We start from the raw sequence: 19,312 nt of genomic DNA, 5'->3' as shown, positions 1-19,312 counted from the left end.
ATTTTCTTCCTATTTGGTGATGAGCCATCCTCGATACCTCAAGGTGTTTTAAAATCAACTGGGGTTTCCGAGGTTATGCTCGTTATGCCGTACTGAGCCGTCCTACAACGATGACATTTGACGCCTCGGGCAGCAGAGATGTTCCCAGTTCGATCACCTCCTCTTCAATCAGTGGGGTGACACATGTCAGCGTGTCATTGGAGGATTAATTTTGTTATTATGAGTATTTATTATTTAACATGATATTAGTCCTTTGAGAGCATACATATATTGATCGAGCTATGACATTTCACATTTGCATAAGATGCTTTAAGGATCGCTATCACCGAAAAACACGTACATTTGAAGAAGATTAAAGACAAAATATACGAGTGAAGAAAAAAATGGAGCTAGGCGCTTTGATTGGACAATAAAGAAGACATTCTTGAGAGCATGAGCTATAAAGGAGCCAATACATAAGACAACGAAGAAAAGGAAGGCCACACAGATTGATCCAGCCATTGATGGTCAAAAAAGTTGGGATAAATAATTACCCATATTTATTTTTTAACAGAAAAAGGGAAATGATTTTAGTCAACAAGTATGAATATGTAACATGTCTCTTTGTTTGTTTGTTTGTTTGTTGATTGAGATGTGAAAGTTTCTTCGTGGGGACATATCACATATATATATATATATACACACACAGCAATATTTGTGGAAAAAGTTGAAATGGTATAATGTTGTTGCATGTCACACGAGTTTGTTCATGGCTACTTATCATAATCTCCAATTTAATCATGAAAATATTGCCATAAAAGTACACTGCACCCAGATATTCCAATTTAATCATTTGTTTATACGCTTAATTGCTACATTAGAGATTATATTTCTTGATGGCGTTGGAAATCGGACCGGTTCTTTTACTGCTCGATTTTGTTGATGTATCGGTGATCGAGGTAGAGATCAAGAGATGAATGTCTTGCTAACTGTACATGAGAAAAATGTGAGCTTTGGGATACCTGAGGTATCTGGAGAGACGTTCCCAGGCCCGAAAAGATCCCCACAATCTCATATGTGAATTATTATGGAGGTAGAAGCCAAGAGACTATACGAAATTCACAGGCTAATTAAAACCAAATTCAGATGTTGGTGTTAGGTTGTCTCTTGTCCGCCTAAAGGAAACTGTTTCTTCTACGGAGACCTGTTCTTACCTTTGACTTGAACATGGAGACCGGTCAACATCTACTTCATTCGTTGGGCCTTGTGTCGACGAGACAATGGTTCACGAATTGTATGGGCCTTGATAGGCCGGACTTGTATTTGTATTCCAGCCCAAACACGAAGGAAACAAATGAAACAATACATAACTCTTATTAGGCCACATAAAGTAAGCCACTGGCCAGTAGCTGTAGCCTGTAGGCCATACCTTGACCCATGCTTGTTTTGGTATATCTTGGGCCTCGAATCTAAACTAACTTAATGGGCCACACAAGCCCAAGCTTAATATTTGCTTTGGGCTGTAGCTAAACAAATAGAAAGCAGTGGACAAAACTCTTATTAGGCCCACCCATGTTTGTAACTTTGTGTTATTAGGGCCTCTAACGACTTAATGGGCCACCTTTGTTAAGGACTCAAGGTGAAGCCCGATAAATCTAATCCAGGCTCAAATGAAAATCCGTAGTCCGTGCTTTCTTGTTGTATTGATTTAAATTTAGTTCACTGCCTGTATTATTATTTTTGTCACCAACAACGATATCATACAAGTTTGTCATTTAAATATCCGATAGAGTCTAAACTCGAGCTGTCAAATCTTCACGCACAATAATTTTCCATATGACGATAAGATAAGTTGGGTTAAAGTCAAGTGATAATCGATGACTACTTATGCTACGAATACAAGCCTATGAGACTCTCAAGCAAAACCAGTAATGGAAAAATCAGAACGCGGGGATTTGCTGTAAAATTATTATATCAGGCCTTGCTGTAATAGCATTTAGAGACTGAAAAATTTTTTATTTAATTTTTAAAAAAGTATAGATGTATAGTATTCGGTTTAAAGAATCCAACGACATATTTTTTGTTCGAAACAAAAATCAAATTTTATATGAAAAAGACATAATAATTCTAGACCATCAGATGTAAACTCAAAACTTTCAACGTTTTGATCGGGATGAATTTGATATATGATTGGATTCGCTAGACCAAATACTACACATGTATGATTTAAAAAAAAAAAAAAAGCAAAAACATTTGCCCTTAAAAATGTACTAGAGCAAGGTCTGCTGTAGTAAAACCCCTACCCTTTGTGGGAAGAGTGATCTTTCTGACTGGTCATCCTTTGTGTTTTATTTTTTTGAGACAGATTGTTATGATTGTAGTTCCTGATATCTTGACATAATCAAGACAACTTCCCTTGAATTGGAAATATGTATTGTTTGAGTATTGAAGCAAGAAATACTCAAACAATACATATTTGTGGTCTGAATATGTTGATGCCTCGACTATTAGTATTGTTTGATCTTAGGCCCGAAATAATAATTCAAACTTCCAAACTAATAACGAAGCAAAGCGTGCTTGGTTATCCTACCCTAGGTGGAAGGGACAAAGCATTTGTGGTCTGAATATGTTGATGCCTCGACTATTAGTACTTGGTGTTTCTTACGCAAACAATATTTTGATATTTTTCACTTGAATGCCGTACTCCATAGATTCTTGACAATACTTCTTTTGGTGGAAACATCAGTGGTTTAGAATGATTGTCTCAGTGAGCCGTCATGGGTTCGATGGGGAATTTCATCGAACAGCTGGAGTGCAATCATTTCCTCCTCGGTTTCCTTATCAGAAACCATTGCACTTTTTTTTTTTTAAGTAACTGGACTTATGATTACTTCTCTTCTGCGCATGCTCCTTCTCTATTAGCTTCATTGGACAACATGGGGTTTCGCTCCGATTCTTTGTATGTCACTTAGAATTATGTTTACTAATCATGGACTCCTGCAAGGTTTAATCTTTGATGAGTTGTTGTTACAAAGTGGTGTGGTTTAAAAGTATCGCTCTAAGCGGATAAATAACTCAAGTTAGATTGAGTTAGATAAACTTAAAAGATGGTATCGGAGTAGAAGTCGATCATATTTATCAAACCTCCACCCATTTGAATCACCTATTAAGTCTTTCCGATGATTTATGGACAATCAATCCCACAGGCGCTTGGCCACTAATAAGCATGGCTTGTTGTTTATTTGGCTCATATTTGGTAGCTGTCCGGACACCATGCTTCAAAATCCAGACAGAGTGAACTATGTACAGACAGGCTGAAGAGCTGTCCGGATAGATATTACAAATCTGCAATCTAGACAACCATTCAAATTCGATTATTCAAACAGATAAAGTTTTGTCATCCCAATTAATGCACACATTGATGAGTTGGGTATACCATGGCAATCATCATATCTACATACTGATTTTGACCATGCAGAATCCAATAGTGGAACCCTTCACCTATACTAGGGTACTGTGTACAGTGTAGTACTTCACACTGGATTATAAATTTTTATTGTTTCGGAGCAAATCAGTCGTTAATTCCTCAATAATATCATTGGTCCTCATTCCAGCGAGATTGCCGTTGCCCAGAACGTTGTTTGACCATGTGAGTCTTTGATTAGGAGGGGCATCAAAGAAAGTAAGAAACAGCTGTAGCCTGTAAGCCGTAGGATTCCATTATTCCTTATGTTAGTCAAAGTAAAAACAAAATGAAAAAGATTTCTGCAGGTATTAATTAATGTGAAAAATGGGTTACGAGCAGTAATTCTCTGTTACTGAAAATCATAAATCCACCTACTTTAGACCAATCAGAGCTAAGGGCATCTTGGGTATGGGCCCATATTGTGCTTGATAATTCAGATTCAATGGTGTGGAAGGGAGATTTAGTGGGGGCCCTGTGTTTTTTTTGAGATGGTGTTCATGGGGTGTGATGGAGCTTAGGTGCATAATGATTGGTTCTCAAAAGAAATGAATTGGGGCTGAGAGAAGATGAGTGTGTAAAAAAACAAAACAACCAGCAGAGAGAGGTCTGTTAGAATAGTTGGCAAATGTCAGTGAAAAAGAAAGTATTATGTGAAAGAACTAAGAAGCAAGCTTGGCCTTGAAGAGAAGAACCTCTCCAATCTTCACTGAGAGTGAGCGAGACAATTTTTTTTTTAAAAAAAAATCATATCTTGGAGTATATTATTTGTGAGACCAGAAAAGAAAATATAAATTACAAGGAGTAAAGTGTGGAAGGAGGAAAAAGAGATTAGGTTCCGTAATAATTCAGGAACAAAGAGAAGTTGGCAACAGTTGGGCAGGTAAGCAAAGGCTCTCTCTCTTTATTACTCTCTGTGGGTTCTCTTTCTTAGGCTTGTAGGTCTCTACATTGTCTGTGATCTATAAAAGTCCCAATTTGATGCTTGCTGTTTGTGCAAATACCCAACTGGTGAATTTTGGGTTTTTTTTCTTGGAGAATTTAAGGAAAGCATTTGATGCTCTGGGCGGTACTATTAAACACCCAATTTGGGTTACTGTTATTGAAATCTGTTCCACTTCAGTTCTTTGCATAATTCTAGTTGAATTTGATGCTTTTTGTTCCATTTTTGGGCAACCCATCTGAGAATATCTTAAAAGGGATCTGCAACTTTTCCTTTCTTGCTTCTTGGGGTTTGTTGGTTCTTGATTCAAAACTTGAACAGCTGGGCAATTCCTCAATTGGACTCTCTAGACACCAATTTCTATACTACATTCATCATCCAATCTTGGGTTCATCCCTTGTCATTGGTTTTTAGTTGAATTTCCAATCATTTTTGTGATTGAGAGTATAAGCAAAAGTGAAAAAGGAAATCCGCTTTCTTTTAATTAGATTGGTGAGCTGTTACTTACTAGTGCCAGTGTTTGTCTATGTCTACTTTATGCTATTGAAAGGTTCATTTTATTGTCTGTTAGAAGCATTTTCCTTTTCTTCATTACATTATAAGCAGACTTGATCCTAGGGTTTTTGAAGAATATTTTAGTAGCTTCTTCTGTTTAGATTCTGGGGCTTATACTTTGTATTTCTCCTTTCACTTTCTTTGTGGGATGCTGCATTGAGAGGTCTCTTTTACTTTTACTGCCACTGAGTTCTATAAAGCTGCCAAGGTTTCTTGTTCCTTGTTGAGTCCTGCAAGGCATCACCAACTAATTTTGGTCATACCCACTTTTCCTTTGCTTCTCTATATATTTTTCAGTTAAATATCAACTTTTAGTCCTGCTTTTGATTAACTGTTGAGTTGAGGTTTCCATCTAGATTACATATAGAGTTGGGTTCTGTATATTTTTACCATTTGGCTTTGAAGTCTAGAACATGAGTGGTGGGGAAAATGATGATATGAGATTCCAATCTAGAGGAGAGAATGGTGTGAACTGCCCCTCTTCAGGGATAAGCACAAACACCATTAGCACAATGTCCATGTATAAACCTTCAAATGAAGCAGGTCCTTTCTATTGTTCTAGTTGGGATCCAATTGTTCCACTGAGTCAGCCTGAGAATTTTGGAGGTGCATCAATTGTGTCACATGGTGCCTTTGCAGATTCCACTTATCCTCTTGTGATGGAAAATCAGGGAATTAGTGGCCCTTCTCACCTTGTTCGTTATGCATCTGGTTCGAATTATAGTGAGGTGGTGCCAAAGCTTTCATCCTTTGGTAGTGGAGGTTTTTCAGATATGGTTAGTTCCTTTGGATTACCTGACTATGGCCAGATTACTACTATCGGGTGTCGTCCTCCAAGTTGTGCTGCACAACACCTGGTCAGGAATGAAGGGACTTTGACAAACGGTGAACAATCTCAGGAGGATCACCAAATGTCGGAGGGAGCTATTGAAGCTTCACCCACTGGAAGGAGGAGGAAACGAGCACCAGAGTCTACTGCTCCATTTGATCCAAATAAGGTAATTTGAATCGCAATACACTTGTGCCGTACTTATGTCTGTCAATGAAAGCACATTCAATTTGTTTAAATGATCTAATTATGAAGATGAAGAATTTGTTGCCATGTGAATTATGAAGTTGATCAGAATTAACATCCATTTGAATTTTCAGTGTCTCACTGAGTGAAGTGTACTTTTATTTCCTTCAGAATAATGAAGGAGAGCGACGAAAAGCTTCCTCTGGGGAGAGCTCTGATGTTCAGAAGGAGCAGGATGAAAAGAAACCAAAGTTTGAAAGGAACACAGGCGCAAATTCCCATGATAAACAAGCTAAAGATAATTCTAACCGTGGAGATGCCCCTAAAGAAGATTACATTCATGTGAGAGCCAGAAGGGGTCAGGCAACTAACAGTCATAGTCTTGCAGAAAGGGTACCCGCTTATCTCATTGTATCAGGTTTCAGAAACCTTTGATGTAATATCTGTACTGAAGCTAGAAAGACATTTGTGTGCAGGTGAGAAGAGAAAAGATTAGCGAGCGGATGAGATTGCTTCAAGAACTTGTTCCAGGATGCAATAAGGTAATTAACTAGAGATGACCAAGCTTATCAACTACTCCTTCTTCGCTATATATATAAGCTTGCTGATTAGTTTAGTATTATTGAATCAGATTACCGGGAAGGCAGTAATGCTCGATGAGATTATCAACTATGTACAATCCCTGCAACAGCAGGTTGAGGTATGCTATTCTAAGTCTTCACAATTGGAGTTGGAGTTATTCTCTATTGGTTGTTTCTGCACATAACCTAGGATCATAAACTTGGTGTACTTCTTTACTAAACAGAAATTAGGTCCTCAATCTTCATTTACACAACAGCCTTCAGACACGTTTTTATTGGGTTTTATCAGGTCATGTTGCGTTACAAATTGGGTTTTAGAAAATAGTGATGTGTTTGTTTGGTTCAAAATTAAAATCTGGTTTACACTTGTGCCCAACTTTTCATTTAATCAAGAGACACAAGCATTTTGTCAATTGCTTAATTTACTTTTGTTAGAAACTATCCCCAGTCTGTGTCTGTGTGCAATGCATTTGCGTTAGATTGCTCTTACAGCAAAGTTGTACTTGCTTTTGTATTGCAGTTTCTATCGATGAAACTTACCACTGTCAATCCAGAACTGAACATTGATATAGATAGGATTCTTTCGAAAGATGTAAGTTGAGATCCAGACTTTGCTAAAAGCAAAATGGAAAGTAAGCTCTTGTGCATTTCTGTACTGAATCGATGATAAATTTTTTTGGTTCTTCTCCACTAGATTCTTCATGCACGAGGAGGTAATACTTCTCTTCTGGGCTTTGGTCCTGGCATGTCTACTCATTCTTACCAACAGGGAGTTTTGCAAGGGAGCATTCCCACAATCCCAAGTACGAATCCTCAGTTTACCTCATTGCCTCCAGTAAGTAAAAGATCTACCTACTCTACTCTTTTTCTGTTCTTTGTCTTGTTGAAATACTTATACAAACAATTTTCATGTGCACAGACTGTATTGGACAATGATCTCCATAATTTCTTCCACATGTGATACGACTCGAGTTCTGCTATTGGCAATTTGGGACCAAACGGTAATTGGGAGGTCTTAACTCTTAAGAGTTTTTGTTAAATGTTTTCCTCTCATTTTCTAACCTCAAGATGCCATAATTTGTGCAGGACGGTTGAAATCAGAGCTCTGAAGTTTTTAGGAAACAAAAACGAATTTCTTTCTGCTAACAGCGATTTGAAGTTGACTGCAAGTTGAACACATTTATTTAGAAACTGAGAGAAAAAAAATTGGGAAAGGTCTGGTCTTCAGTTGCATAGGGTTCTCAGAGGCTCACTGTTCTTCGTAGTTTTAGCAGAAGAAGAAATTATATTTTTAAAAGAGTTACAGACCATGTATATTCAGATTTAAGACAACGAAGTGGGGACTTTGATTGGAGACAATGATGTAAAATTCTTTTTATTCAGAATTCATTTGATTGATATAGATTAAGGCAAGTGTGTGAAAACTTGTGAAAAGGGTTTTTGTAGAAACTGTTAGGACAAAGCTTTCTTTCTTGTAGAGCTGAAATTATCCCTCTTACAAATCCGTGTAAGGCTACGTTTTTAATCTGTGAGCATCGAGGTACTTTTCATTCGGTGGTTTTATGTTGTGGCGCCTGAACCACAATTTTCAGTGGCCTTGGCCCCATAAACAAACGATTAGTCAATCCAACCCTCCTGTAGAAAGACTTCACCTTGTATTTTCTGTGTGTTATTATCCAAACAGGTTTGAAAGAGCAACTAAAAACAGAATTTTCACAGGAAAATGAGAGGTAAAAGCTTAAGAAAAGTAGATCTAGACTACAAAAGAGTCCAAATCAGAAGGCTTGGTCCAGCTGATTTACAACCCATAAATTCCCTTCACCAACATGGGGGGCCTCTGTAATCAGACAAAAACCACTCGTATCCATGTGCTTTCCAGAAACATATATGCACTTGGAAAGCAACTTAAACGGAAGGGATTCGAACCCTGACCATCTTTACAACTCTAATTAGTGCTACTTTACAAAAGCATGAGATATAATTCTTGAAGAAGCTTCAACACATTTCTTCAATAAGAGGAATGTTATGTACAGTCTTGAAACTATAACTAAAAAAATCCTGTTTTGAGATTTGGACAACATTTTTTTCTTACAAAAGAATTGACCCAGAAGAAAGTAGTGCTACTTTACAAAAGCATGAGATATAATTCTTGAAGAAGCTTCAACACATTTCTTCAATAAGAGGAATGTTATGTACAGTCTTGAAACTATAACTAAAAAAATCCTGTTTTGAGATTTGGACAACATTTTTTTCTTACAAAAGAATTGACCCAGAAGAAAGAATCAGAAAAATAGAAGAAACAGAACAAGCAAAAGCTTACATATGTTGAAGAGCATCACCACTATGTCTCTCTTTTAGACATTGAAAAGTCTCATTTTTCTGCCCATCTAGCGTGCTTTCTGCCATTGTTGGGTGGATTTGTATTAGTCTTCTGGAGGGTGTGAAGTGCAGGCAAGAGAGGAAGCACCTTCAAACCCGCGACAACGCATCGAAAAAAAATTCACTTTTTAGTTGTGCTCAGATGCAATCCATCCATTTCTGCTGCCGTCCATGAACTGTCTATGATCCATATATATTCCAGAATAGGCTACCATTTCACGTTCATTCTAACTAAGCTGCTCACCGATCAAGTCCAGACCGACCAGGAGGAAAGATACTCCCTGAAACAACAAGAAGTAAAAATGGATACCCTGAGCAGACAAGAGACTCCTAGCTGAAGCTGTTAGAAGAAGGAAGGCAAGTGCCAGCTCCTTGGTATATATCCTATTGTGCTTCTTCTTTTTTGCAGCTTTCTCTTGATGCAAAATTTCCTCCTTCATTTCACCAAGGTCGGGCTCTGACATCATTCTATGAGGTTTTGGTTCTTTTTCAACCAAGGAGACAAGATCACCTTCGGAGGAGCGGCCGGACTTCTTAGTAACAACCCATTCATAAGCACTTCCCAGCTGGAACAAGCCGGAGACCATGGCATTGAACTTGGTCACCGACATAGTGTTCTCGAAAAGAAGGTAAGGGACTACGAAGGGAAAGGATTTTGGAGCCGGAAGGATGTTGAGGAATGACATGGTGGCTGGAATGTAACACACTACCCATGCCGGAAGCTCGGCCTCTGGTATGAACATTGTCATGGGCAGAATTATGCAGAATAGGGTGAAAGAGTAAAATGGTAGGATCAGTTTTCTGAGCAGGAAGAAGAGGAAGATTATATTGAATTTCTTCCAAAAGCTAATCTGCATCCACCAAAATCAGTAACTGATATGAGCAACTAGAATTTAGAGAGAGCAGAAAATTATAGCTGTCATTAGTTCGCATTTTAAGTCTGTCTACCTTAGCTCGGATGATATCAGGCAAACATAGCCTAAACAATTGCATTGGTCCAGAATGCCATCTGTGCTGTTGTTTTCTGTAAGCTTCATAAGACTCGGGTAGTTCACACTGGCACTGAAGATTAACAAACAGTCAAATTTCATGGAAGCTATGGATTAAAAGTACTTTTATCGAAGTAATTGAGACGAGGAAATACCTCAACATCATTGAGAAAAATGAATTTCCATCCCTGAAGATGAGCTCGGACAGCAATGTCCATGTCCTCAACAGTGGTTCTCTCTAACCACCCACCCGAATCCTCCAACGCCTTAATCCTCCACACTCCAGCAGTCCCATTGAACCCGAAGAAATTTAAGAAAACACCATTCACTTGTTGCTCTACCTCAAAATGAAAAGACAAATTAACATTCTGCAACCTAGTCAACAGATTCTCATCCTTGTTCACAAAAGACCACCTTGCTTGAACAAGTCCAAGCTTTTCATTATCCTGTAATTTGACCAACATGGAATACCATGTTCAACTCATGAGTTCAAAATTCAAGCATTTCTACAACTATTCATTCAAGTAGATTACAAATTTAAGAGTAAACTTCAAATTGCAACAATGAGAAGGTTACAGCATACCTTAAAATGGGGGACAGTTCTTTTGAGAAAATCAGGCGTCGGCTGAAAATCAGCATCGAAAATAGCAACAAATTCATAGTCTTTGACATAACTACAATTCATGGCAGACTTGAGATTACCAGCCTTGTATCCATCTCTTATCACCCGATGCCGATACACAATGTGGGCACCCTCTTGCTGCCATTTCTGCACCTCCTCGTTGATCAGAGACTGCGTAGTTGGATCGTCTGAATCATCGAGAACTTGAATCAGAATGTTCGATTTTGGCCAGTCCAAATTGCACACTGCAGCTATCGATTGTTGATACACCTAAAACCCCCCACAAACATATAAGATCAATCAGGAAAAAAAGACAACCAAAATACTACAGAATTACTCTATTAGAATTCCAAAGTCCATTTCTTTACCTCTTTTTCATTACACATTGGGATCTGAACAAGAACCATTGGGAAGTAACCACTCTCCCCGGATTCAAGATCTGCTACTGCGTCTTGTTTCGGTATCGGTTTAATCTTCTTAAAGCGGATCCAGAAACAGCCGAAGCAGAGAATGAGTCTATCTATACTCTGGACAAGGAAGAGCACAATACATACATTGGCGAGCAATTGAAGAAGAGGAGCAAGATACTCCACCCGAATCAAAACCCACTTCGAATACAATGAATCAAAGAGACCCCTAACCCCCAAAGACGTGGAAATCAAATACTGTAATCGCAGTTGTGCCGAATCGAAATGCCAGCCATTGAAGTACGCAGCCAGCTCAAACACAAGAAGAAGTACTGATAACCAAAGACCGACCTTGATGCATGAGTAGAACCTGCGTTTAATTGTTGGGTTCTCGTATTCTCTGTTGTTTTCGTTGTCCCCGTCGGTGTCGGTGTGTCCGGATGCGACACGGCGGCTCACGGAGGAACCAAGGGTTACCATTGCTGAGGCAATGGAGGTCAAACAACCGGCCGCTCTGTGGGCTCTAAGGAGGAGAACCCAAGTGAGCTGCTTTGCGTTCTTTCCTCTGGGTTTCCTATCTCGGGGACCGTGACTCGGTGAGTCACCGAGGATGAAATCTTCCTCCGTTGGACCCTCTAACTCGACCATTGACCAGCTGGGGTTCTCCATCTTGACAACCACAGGTGTTCCTCTGTGACTCTCCTTCCCCCACCACTGAAAGGAGGCTGCCATTGTCGCTGAATTTTTTTTTCAGATCTCAAAAACCCAACAACAACGATTTCAACAGCAAAAAAAACAAAACCCAACAAGAAAAATGCGAAGAAGATACTATGAATTTGATCTCATTGTGATATCAATGAGATGTCGAAGACGGAGACGCGTGAAGAAGAAGCAGAAAGAGGAGTCTTTCTAGTCTCTATATCATGGTCACAGATGCGGACACAACTGATATAAACGACACACACAGAGTGTTTTTAGAGAGAGAGAATTTGTATGGATTGTTAGAGAGAGAGAGAGAGAGATGACCTATGAAAATACTCCAAAGTAGCTCCCATTCAATTACAGCTTGCAATGGATAGAAAGAGAGAAATTATAAGAGTGGGGTTTCGGAAAGAAAATCGATAACAGCTCAACACGTCTTTGACAGATTTTCTTGATTGTTTGAAAAGCAAAAAAGAAAATCAGAATAAATCATCAACACCCACGTTCACTCTGGTGTCCAAAATCCCCAATTCACTGAGCTTCCAAAAATCGATTCTTTTTTACAGAATCGATCAGAGGAATTACAGGGACACAAACCGTGATTAATTATGGTAAGAAAAACAATCATAGATTGCACTTAATTCAAAATGAAAAACACAACAATGCAGAAACAGGGTTCGGACAATGACAAGATCTCCTTTCTTTTTATGTATTTTTTTTTCCTTGTAATGAAAACCAACTACCAAAAGAACCCTAAAGAAGAAATTTAGATCGGAATCCTCATTTCGATCGGGTTCCCTTCAGGGTTCGCTGTTACTCTCTGTTTTTTCGCGTGTGACGGAAATCAAAGCTAATTCCAGTAAAAAATATGATCACACACGCTAATGGAGGTCGAGAAAATTCAAAGATGACAACCCAAACAAAACCCCCCCAATAAAGCGAAAATGTAAATAATAAAAACAAAGTTTGATTGGTCTTGTTTTGTTTTATTTATTTGACCGAGTTGGTTCTCCTAATAAAAGGGTAAATACCGTTAATTTAGAAGCTCCAAATCGGCTTTGTTTTTGTTTCATATTATCATTCTCGCCACAACAAGTGTGTGTATTACCTATCTATTATAGACATATTTTTTTACATCGAGAACGACACCATACATATTTGTTAGTTGGAACATTCGATATGAGACTAAATCTAGACCGTCAAGTCCATGCACACATAATTTTTCCACTTAAAGACATGATAAGTCGAGCCAAAACATAACTTGTGACTACGAAGATATTGATTCCAATAGTAATCGAACTAAGGAGTTAGGACCTCGCCGAGTACATATAGTTTGACACTAGAGAGACTATTATGGCTATTAGTGTTCTAAAATATAATTATTGTAATGATAGCTAGGATCCATCAAAGGAAACAATTAAATGAGATGCTATTAATAATAAATACTTCATTGTCTCATGTTAATGGGAATTGCGTACTAATTATTGATTGATTGTTTCAGCTCACACTTTGACTAACTCTAATGAATAAGTGTTAATTACTATACAATATTTCCATTTGCAACCGCAGTTTAAACTTTAAACCTTCCCCTGTTTAGCCAAAAGAAACTAAATAACTAAAATGTTCATGTATGCCGCCAAGCCTAAACAAATCTGCTTATGTATTTCAGTCATCTTATTATAAGAAAATTGATCCAATATTAACAACAAAACCTTATACATGTGGGCCCGCATGTTATTATATTATCTCGCCTTCCCAACTAGATGGTACTCGAGTATTTATTATTTACTCTCGCACCTCTAAAAGGTCAATTGTACAAGTGAGTGAGGTGAGATCATTTTGTGAAATAAAAATAATATAAGCTCACGTCCAAAGTGCACATTATGAGAGCCTGCCTCGACAATTAGGGGTAGCAAAAAGTCAGTTTTGGATCGAACATATTCACGTGTTTATGAAATATTTATAAATATTTATACATCTAGATTCTAATTTGGATTGAATTTCAGACATACTTCGTTGACCACACCCGGATTGATTTAAATCAAGACAAGTAAATCAGACAATAATTTAATCCATGTTAGGGTTAGGACAACTAAACTGGACAAGATTTATGTGTTTTGACCCGGAACAAATTTTAAATCAGAAAAAAATTTTATGTTTCGACCCAGATTTCGAATATATAAATTATGTCTGAATTTGATTTAATATGGATCAGATAAATTCAATCGTTGTACTCGACATAATTTTGTCACCACTATGCCCTATCCACAGTACCAATTCAAATTTTTTTAAAATTAACCACCCACTTCCCCCGCCCGATTGTCCATATGAACACTTATTTGATGGAAAACAAAGCGCAAAAATTAAAAGCAAACTCAAAGCCGTGCACACACGCACCATCAGCGCGGGGAGAATAAAGCGACAAGAAGTAGATTGTCTAAAATCGCCTCGATGACCCAATAAGCCACCGACAGTTTCATTCTTATCGTATTGAGAATCGTGAAGTGATAAGGATAATTTCGGAATATCGCAAAATGCCATGTCATGAGTGGTTCACGAATGATTTGTAGAGAGAAACATGATTAACATTATTTCTATCCCATTTTTTATTAAATATATCTCATTAATCCATCAAAAAACACATTAGAGTGGAGTATATTTAATAAAAAATAGGGTATAAATAATATTTATCAGAAACAAATGTCTTTGTGTGGTGAGCATTGAGAGAGAATAAATGGTTTTATTATCAGGTTCTACATAGGTTTCTTAGTGAGAGATTCAAGATGTAGAGTGTCATAGAGTATGAGCTAGTTTGAGGTTTATAATAATCTCTTGGACTCTTGGATTTATCGGGTAAAGAGGTCATTGAAAATATGGTTGTACAATTTGCTTGTGTTGTTATTCACAATTTCAATTTATCTTTTGTTTTTGATATTATCGAACGAGGATTCTAGGGTAATTTCCCAACAATTTATGTGCGCATCTGATACTACTATCTGTCATATGTTATCCGGACAGACCTAGCTACTATCCGCAAAAGAAAATTTATATATATAATCTGCTAGATTAGGTATAATCAAAGAGATTTGGTCCATAATGATAATGCTTTAATCAAGTGTCAGCTTTGATTAAGCCTAAAGCCATATTTCATATATTGAATTGTTTATGTATGTGTTGGTTGGATTGAATTGAATTGGCTGATTTAAATGAAATGTAATGATAAGTGACTTATACTAGTGTGGTTAGGGTCCCTTCATGATCAATCCGAGCATGGAGATTTTTCTTTGCATTAGTTGTCATCAAGGCAAATAATTACATTGCAGACTAAACTCCTAATATTTTCAGTGAAACCACAATGCCGAATAAAGTAATCCAAACATTTTAACTAACAATATATACAACGAGAGGTGACTCGACCGGTTGATAATCGACTGAGTTAGATATATGTTTGCCTAATATTCAATTCCAACAACAAACATATTTAGGGTATTTCAAAAAACTAACAATACATAGAAAGTGATATAAAACAAAAGCATTCATGCAAAATGGTCCAATATTTACCAATTTATACTGCTAGACTCCAAAATGTGAAGGAGAGATCATCAATGTTCTTCATTATATACTGAGCATCCCCATCTCCTTCCTTAGAGCATTAGCCCTCACGAAGCTCCCAATGGTATTTACAGCCAACTTCAAATCTGCCAAAGGATTCCCAGGAGCCACTGTCTTGTACAAATAGCTATCAAATGTCATCTTCTGCAAATACTCGTCCGAGCACATCTCCACAAACGCTTCCCTCGCCGGGATTGATCTGTAGAACACCTTCTGCAACACATCAAGCACTTTGTAAGTAGGCCAATATGTCTTGTCCCACTTCTCCAAGTACTTCCTCAAGTCACTCTCATCTACCATCCTCTTCCCGTTCTCCGACCCCTCAACTATTGCATCCGCACACATCCTTTCGCTCTTTGCTGCAAAAAATAGATACCTTCGCCTGAACATTTTGTGACGTACGCAGCTGCATCCCCGACGAGGGCTACTCTTCCTGATAACCTGCGTGGCCTAGGGTGTTCTGGTATCGGGTGAGCCTCGACTCTTATCATTGTGCCACCGCGAGTATCTTGTCTTTTGCGCGGTTTCTTGTAGCTAGTTGAAACTTCTTAATGTCGGCTTTGTGAGTCACTGTACCAGTACCAACGGCTACATGCATGGTCACATTTGGGGAAGACCCAGCCGTAAAAGTCCGGCGAGAGTTTTAAATTTATTGGGCTTTTCTGGCCCATCCATTAATGGGCTGCATCATTCTTTGTTGTTGGAGCCAGAGGATGACGAATTGAGTTAGCACTTAGCAGTTGCCAGTACCAACAGCTTGGGATTTGCTTAAAGGCCCAAACCATCTGTAGTCACAAGACCTGCATACCCACGTGATAAATAACCAAAATTTTCGTTTCTAAATGACTGGGCCTTTATAGCCCATCATAAATAGGTCATATGTTTTTTTTTTAACCGAGAACAACTCAACAGGTGTGTTTTTTTGGACAGCTCATTAACCTCAAAAATTTGGTCCATGCTAGGCATGTGCAAGCGCGTTTGATAGGTTAGTTGGACCAAAACCGAGCGTAAACCACTTGAAAATAGTTGTGTCAACTTAGAGTCGACCTCCCGAGCTTAGGCGGAATTCTTTACGCTCTAAATTCTGAGAGATAACCAGCTAGACTATCACTAAATGATTGGGTCATATCTTGCTAGACGCTAGACATATCGTACCTGATAATTTCGAAACCGTGCAATCCAACAAATGTTATACACATTGCCATAAAAAAGTCTATGCCTAATCAATAAGATTTAACTACGAGAATATGCCTAATCTCTTTTGATAGGTAAGTCAGAGTGAGGGCTCAAATTTGAGTACCTTCCAATTTGCATAAATATCTCAACCAACTTGGCTTAGGGGTTGGCCGCCTAATTAACCATGTCAAATGTTATACACATTGCCATAAAATTGTGGGGCATGGACAATGAAAAACGTGGACGAACCCCACCGTGCCTAATGAACAAACGTTTATCACATTTGGCGTTAACAAATTAAAGCCTGTGTATGACAACACATGATCTGTGAACCGAAAGAAAGTAATAAACCATGAAAGCAATATGGCAATGTACGTGTGTCCCATCCCATACACCATTCAATTATTTTGACCACTAGAAAGGTACTGTTGGCATTCATACAACTCATCTCTATTCATGTCAACTGCTAAAGTAGATGGTTTTGAAAAATATCAGAGATATTTATAAACATCACAGATATATATATAAAATCAGGACGCCCTTTAGTAAAATCTTAATTAAATACATATATCACCAACAAGTAGAATATAGAAAAATGAAGAGGAATGTTGATTTGAGGGAAGCATCATTACATATCAACAGATCTAGTAATAAAATTGTAGGAGTGTAATGTAACTTAGAGATGACATGTTCAATTTTTGAAAACAGTCTAACGACGAACACATGTTCTCTCACTCTCTCCGCCATACAACAGTCTGCCTCGATCGTATGGTTAACTTGAACATCCACATAAATAGTTAGTCCAAAATCCTACAAAACACCAACGATATCTGGATCAAAAGAGAGAACTAATACGTGGAACTTGCAAAAAGAGAGCCATTGAGAGATTTTTATTAAGTAAAAGGGAGACTATAAATTATTCCAACACCTTGACTCAAAAAGAGTATATAGTTGCTATACATAAATGGATCAACCACACAGATTAGTCAATTTCTTTTAAAATATTAGCTCTTTCACTTGGACTGACTTGAATACTAGTAGTAGTGGTGGTGCAGCCAGATCTATACCATATATCATGACTACTGCATTAAAATAAAATTGAGATAGGTCATGCCTCCATCACGTGGAAGACCAAATCTGTAGGCCTTCAATCGGGACTTTGATCTTTTAAGTGTAAGCACGTGAGAGACACCCCGGCACGTGCAAGACTAAAAATTCAAGTTTGCTAGATAACATTAACAGCAAAATGTGATGTAGGTAGATACGAGAGCTCCGGAATTCGTTAGAATATATAATTCACACAATAGTTGATAAAAAGTCAAATAAATTTTTAAAATGAAAAAAATAATAATGTGGCGTGTGATCAGTGATGTGAGCCACCTCTCAAATCATTGTATTATAATTACAAACTTTTTTATTCTAAACGAATTGCAAATCTCAATTTTGCTAGTTGATAAATGTATTATTGAAATAATAATCAATCGTACGTTAAGCAAATCAATTAAGAAACTGATCTCTATGTTTTACGTGCTTATAATTAGTTGAAAATTGTCCAAAAATATTGTGATTTTCTGTCTCAAAAATCTTTCAATGATGTGCATGCATGGAGATTTTCAATTTAATAGATATACTATATGCATTGCACGTACGTCACTAGTTTGAACTTTGAAAAACAGTAGGCATACATACCATGTGTTATTTTATTTTCTCTCTTTTTAGGGTTATTTTCTATATATATATATTAAAAAAATAGAAAGGACATTGAAATCAACCAATGAGAATGAATGTTGATTAGCAGTTTCTTGGAAATTAACTAAGTGCAAAGATTTGACCTACTTTTGGATTCATTCTTTTTTTTAAACTATATCATATAAGTTTACTCTTTGGACATCCGATATGAGCCTAAACTCGAGTTGTCAAGTCTATGCGTAGAGAAATTTTCCACATGAGGATAAGGTAAGTTGGGTCATAGCCTAGCGCATGGCCACAAGGATATTAATCCCAGTTGGAATCGAACTCATGACTGTACGAGTCCATACGATTTGACCCTAGAAAAATATGTCAACTACGTTATCACCCAAATTATTTTTTAAATTCATTCCCTTGACTTTATCATTGCTCACTAGATTAATTAAAGTTGAGATAGCCCTTGTTTGATTTTTAAATTACTTTTAAATAAAAGCACTAATAATAGTCCCTTTTTTTTTGTGGGTTCATGGTAATAATAGTCTCTTTTTTACATTGTAAGATTTAGACAACTAAACTTCAATTAGAAAATGAAGAAGTAGGAGGAGAAACAATTATCTCTGGTCCATGCAATGATCTCCTTCCTCGTGTAAGGCATAAAGGCTTTGCAAGAGATCATCGAGTGCGACAGTGCCTTATTCATCAAATGTTAATCACGTAAGACGACAAAATACATTTCTGTTGTTGTGTCTAGAACCAAATCGAAGCTAGAGTGCACATTTTGGCTTCAACACGTGCCGTTCAGACAAAAAAGTATTTGATCGAGAGGTACGTTACGATATCATTGCACCACGATGAGTTCAAAACTGAAGCCGTAGAGAATTGCTTCCACTCCCGATGCAACGCGGTTGACAACATTTTTTATGTCAAAATACAAGGGTTTTTGTTTTTTTCAATTTTGTTTTCAATCAATTATATTATTTCATTTATATTTCTATAAAAATTAATTGATATGAATGAAAAAACATCCAGTACTCTCACCTCGTCATGGTATTTTTAGTGATGTGTCATTCTTTTTATCACCTCACTACAGTTTCAAAACTCGTCTCGCCTCATCGCATTAAGTCAAAACACAACACACTCTTAAACACATATGCTATAGCGTAGGTATATCCCATGACATTGTTCCTTGATGCTTTCATG

The 19,312-nt window shown here is 37.5% G+C and overlaps 2 protein-coding genes and 1 pseudogene across 2 annotated transcripts; 1 reads left to right on the top strand and 2 right to left on the bottom strand.

Moving 5' to 3' along the window:
- The first annotated feature begins 3,938 nt into the window (after nt 1-3,938).
- Nucleotides 3,939-7,944, top strand: LOC120010779 (transcription factor bHLH74-like). Its single transcript, XM_038861632.1, has 8 exons — nt 3,939-5,938; nt 6,127-6,348; nt 6,432-6,497; nt 6,587-6,655; nt 7,057-7,128; nt 7,231-7,371; nt 7,456-7,537; nt 7,623-7,944. The coding sequence occupies exons 1-7, from the start codon at nt 5,354-5,356 to the stop codon at nt 7,495-7,497; spliced, it is 1,197 nt and encodes a 398-aa protein (XP_038717560.1). The 5' UTR covers nt 3,939-5,353; the 3' UTR covers nt 7,498-7,537; nt 7,623-7,944.
- An 844-nt stretch (nt 7,945-8,788) lies between these two features.
- Nucleotides 8,789-11,949, bottom strand: LOC120010777 (probable xyloglucan glycosyltransferase 12). The gene is made up of 5 exons (XM_038861631.1): nt 10,895-11,949; nt 10,488-10,796; nt 10,060-10,350; nt 9,864-9,977; nt 8,789-9,766 (listed from the first exon to the last, which is right to left on the bottom strand). The coding sequence occupies exons 1-5, from the start codon at nt 11,663-11,665 to the stop codon at nt 9,143-9,145; spliced, it is 2,109 nt and encodes a 702-aa protein (XP_038717559.1). The 5' UTR covers nt 11,666-11,949; the 3' UTR covers nt 8,789-9,142.
- Nucleotides 11,950-15,250: 3,301 nt separating this feature from the next.
- Nucleotides 15,251-15,918, bottom strand: LOC120010576 (annotated as a pseudogene).
- Nucleotides 15,919-19,312: the final 3,394 nt, after the last annotated feature.

The sequence above is a fragment of the Tripterygium wilfordii genome, chromosome 12 (assembly GCF_013401445.1).
Source record: "Tripterygium wilfordii isolate XIE 37 chromosome 12, ASM1340144v1, whole genome shotgun sequence".
Taxonomy (NCBI): Eukaryota; Viridiplantae; Streptophyta; class Magnoliopsida; order Celastrales; family Celastraceae; genus Tripterygium; species Tripterygium wilfordii.
The sequence above is the reverse complement of the archived record's forward strand: the minus strand, read 5'-3'. Positions and strand labels throughout refer to the sequence as shown.

Bases quoted from the DNA above. Each gene is read 5' to 3' on its own strand.
- LOC120010779 (XM_038861632.1), top strand. From the start codon at position 5,354: ATGAGTGGTGGGGAAAATGATGATATGAGATTCCAATCTAGAGGAGAG. The intron at 6,498-6,586 runs GTAATTAACTAG...TTATTGAATCAG, and splicing joins TTGTTCCAGGATGCAATAAG to ATTACCGGGAAGGCAGTAAT. The intron at 7,372-7,455 runs GTAAGTAAAAGA...TCATGTGCACAG, and splicing joins AGTTTACCTCATTGCCTCCA to ACTGTATTGGACAATGATCT.
- LOC120010777 (XM_038861631.1), bottom strand. From the start codon at position 11,665: ATGGCAGCCTCCTTTCAGTGGTGGGGGAAGGAGAGTCACAGAGGAACA. The intron at 10,351-10,487 runs GTATGCTGTAAC...GTCAAATTACAG, and splicing joins GAACTGTCCCCCATTTTAAG to GATAATGAAAAGCTTGGACT. The intron at 9,978-10,059 runs GTATTTCCTCGT...GTTAATCTTCAG, and splicing joins TTTTTCTCAATGATGTTGAG to TGCCAGTGTGAACTACCCGA.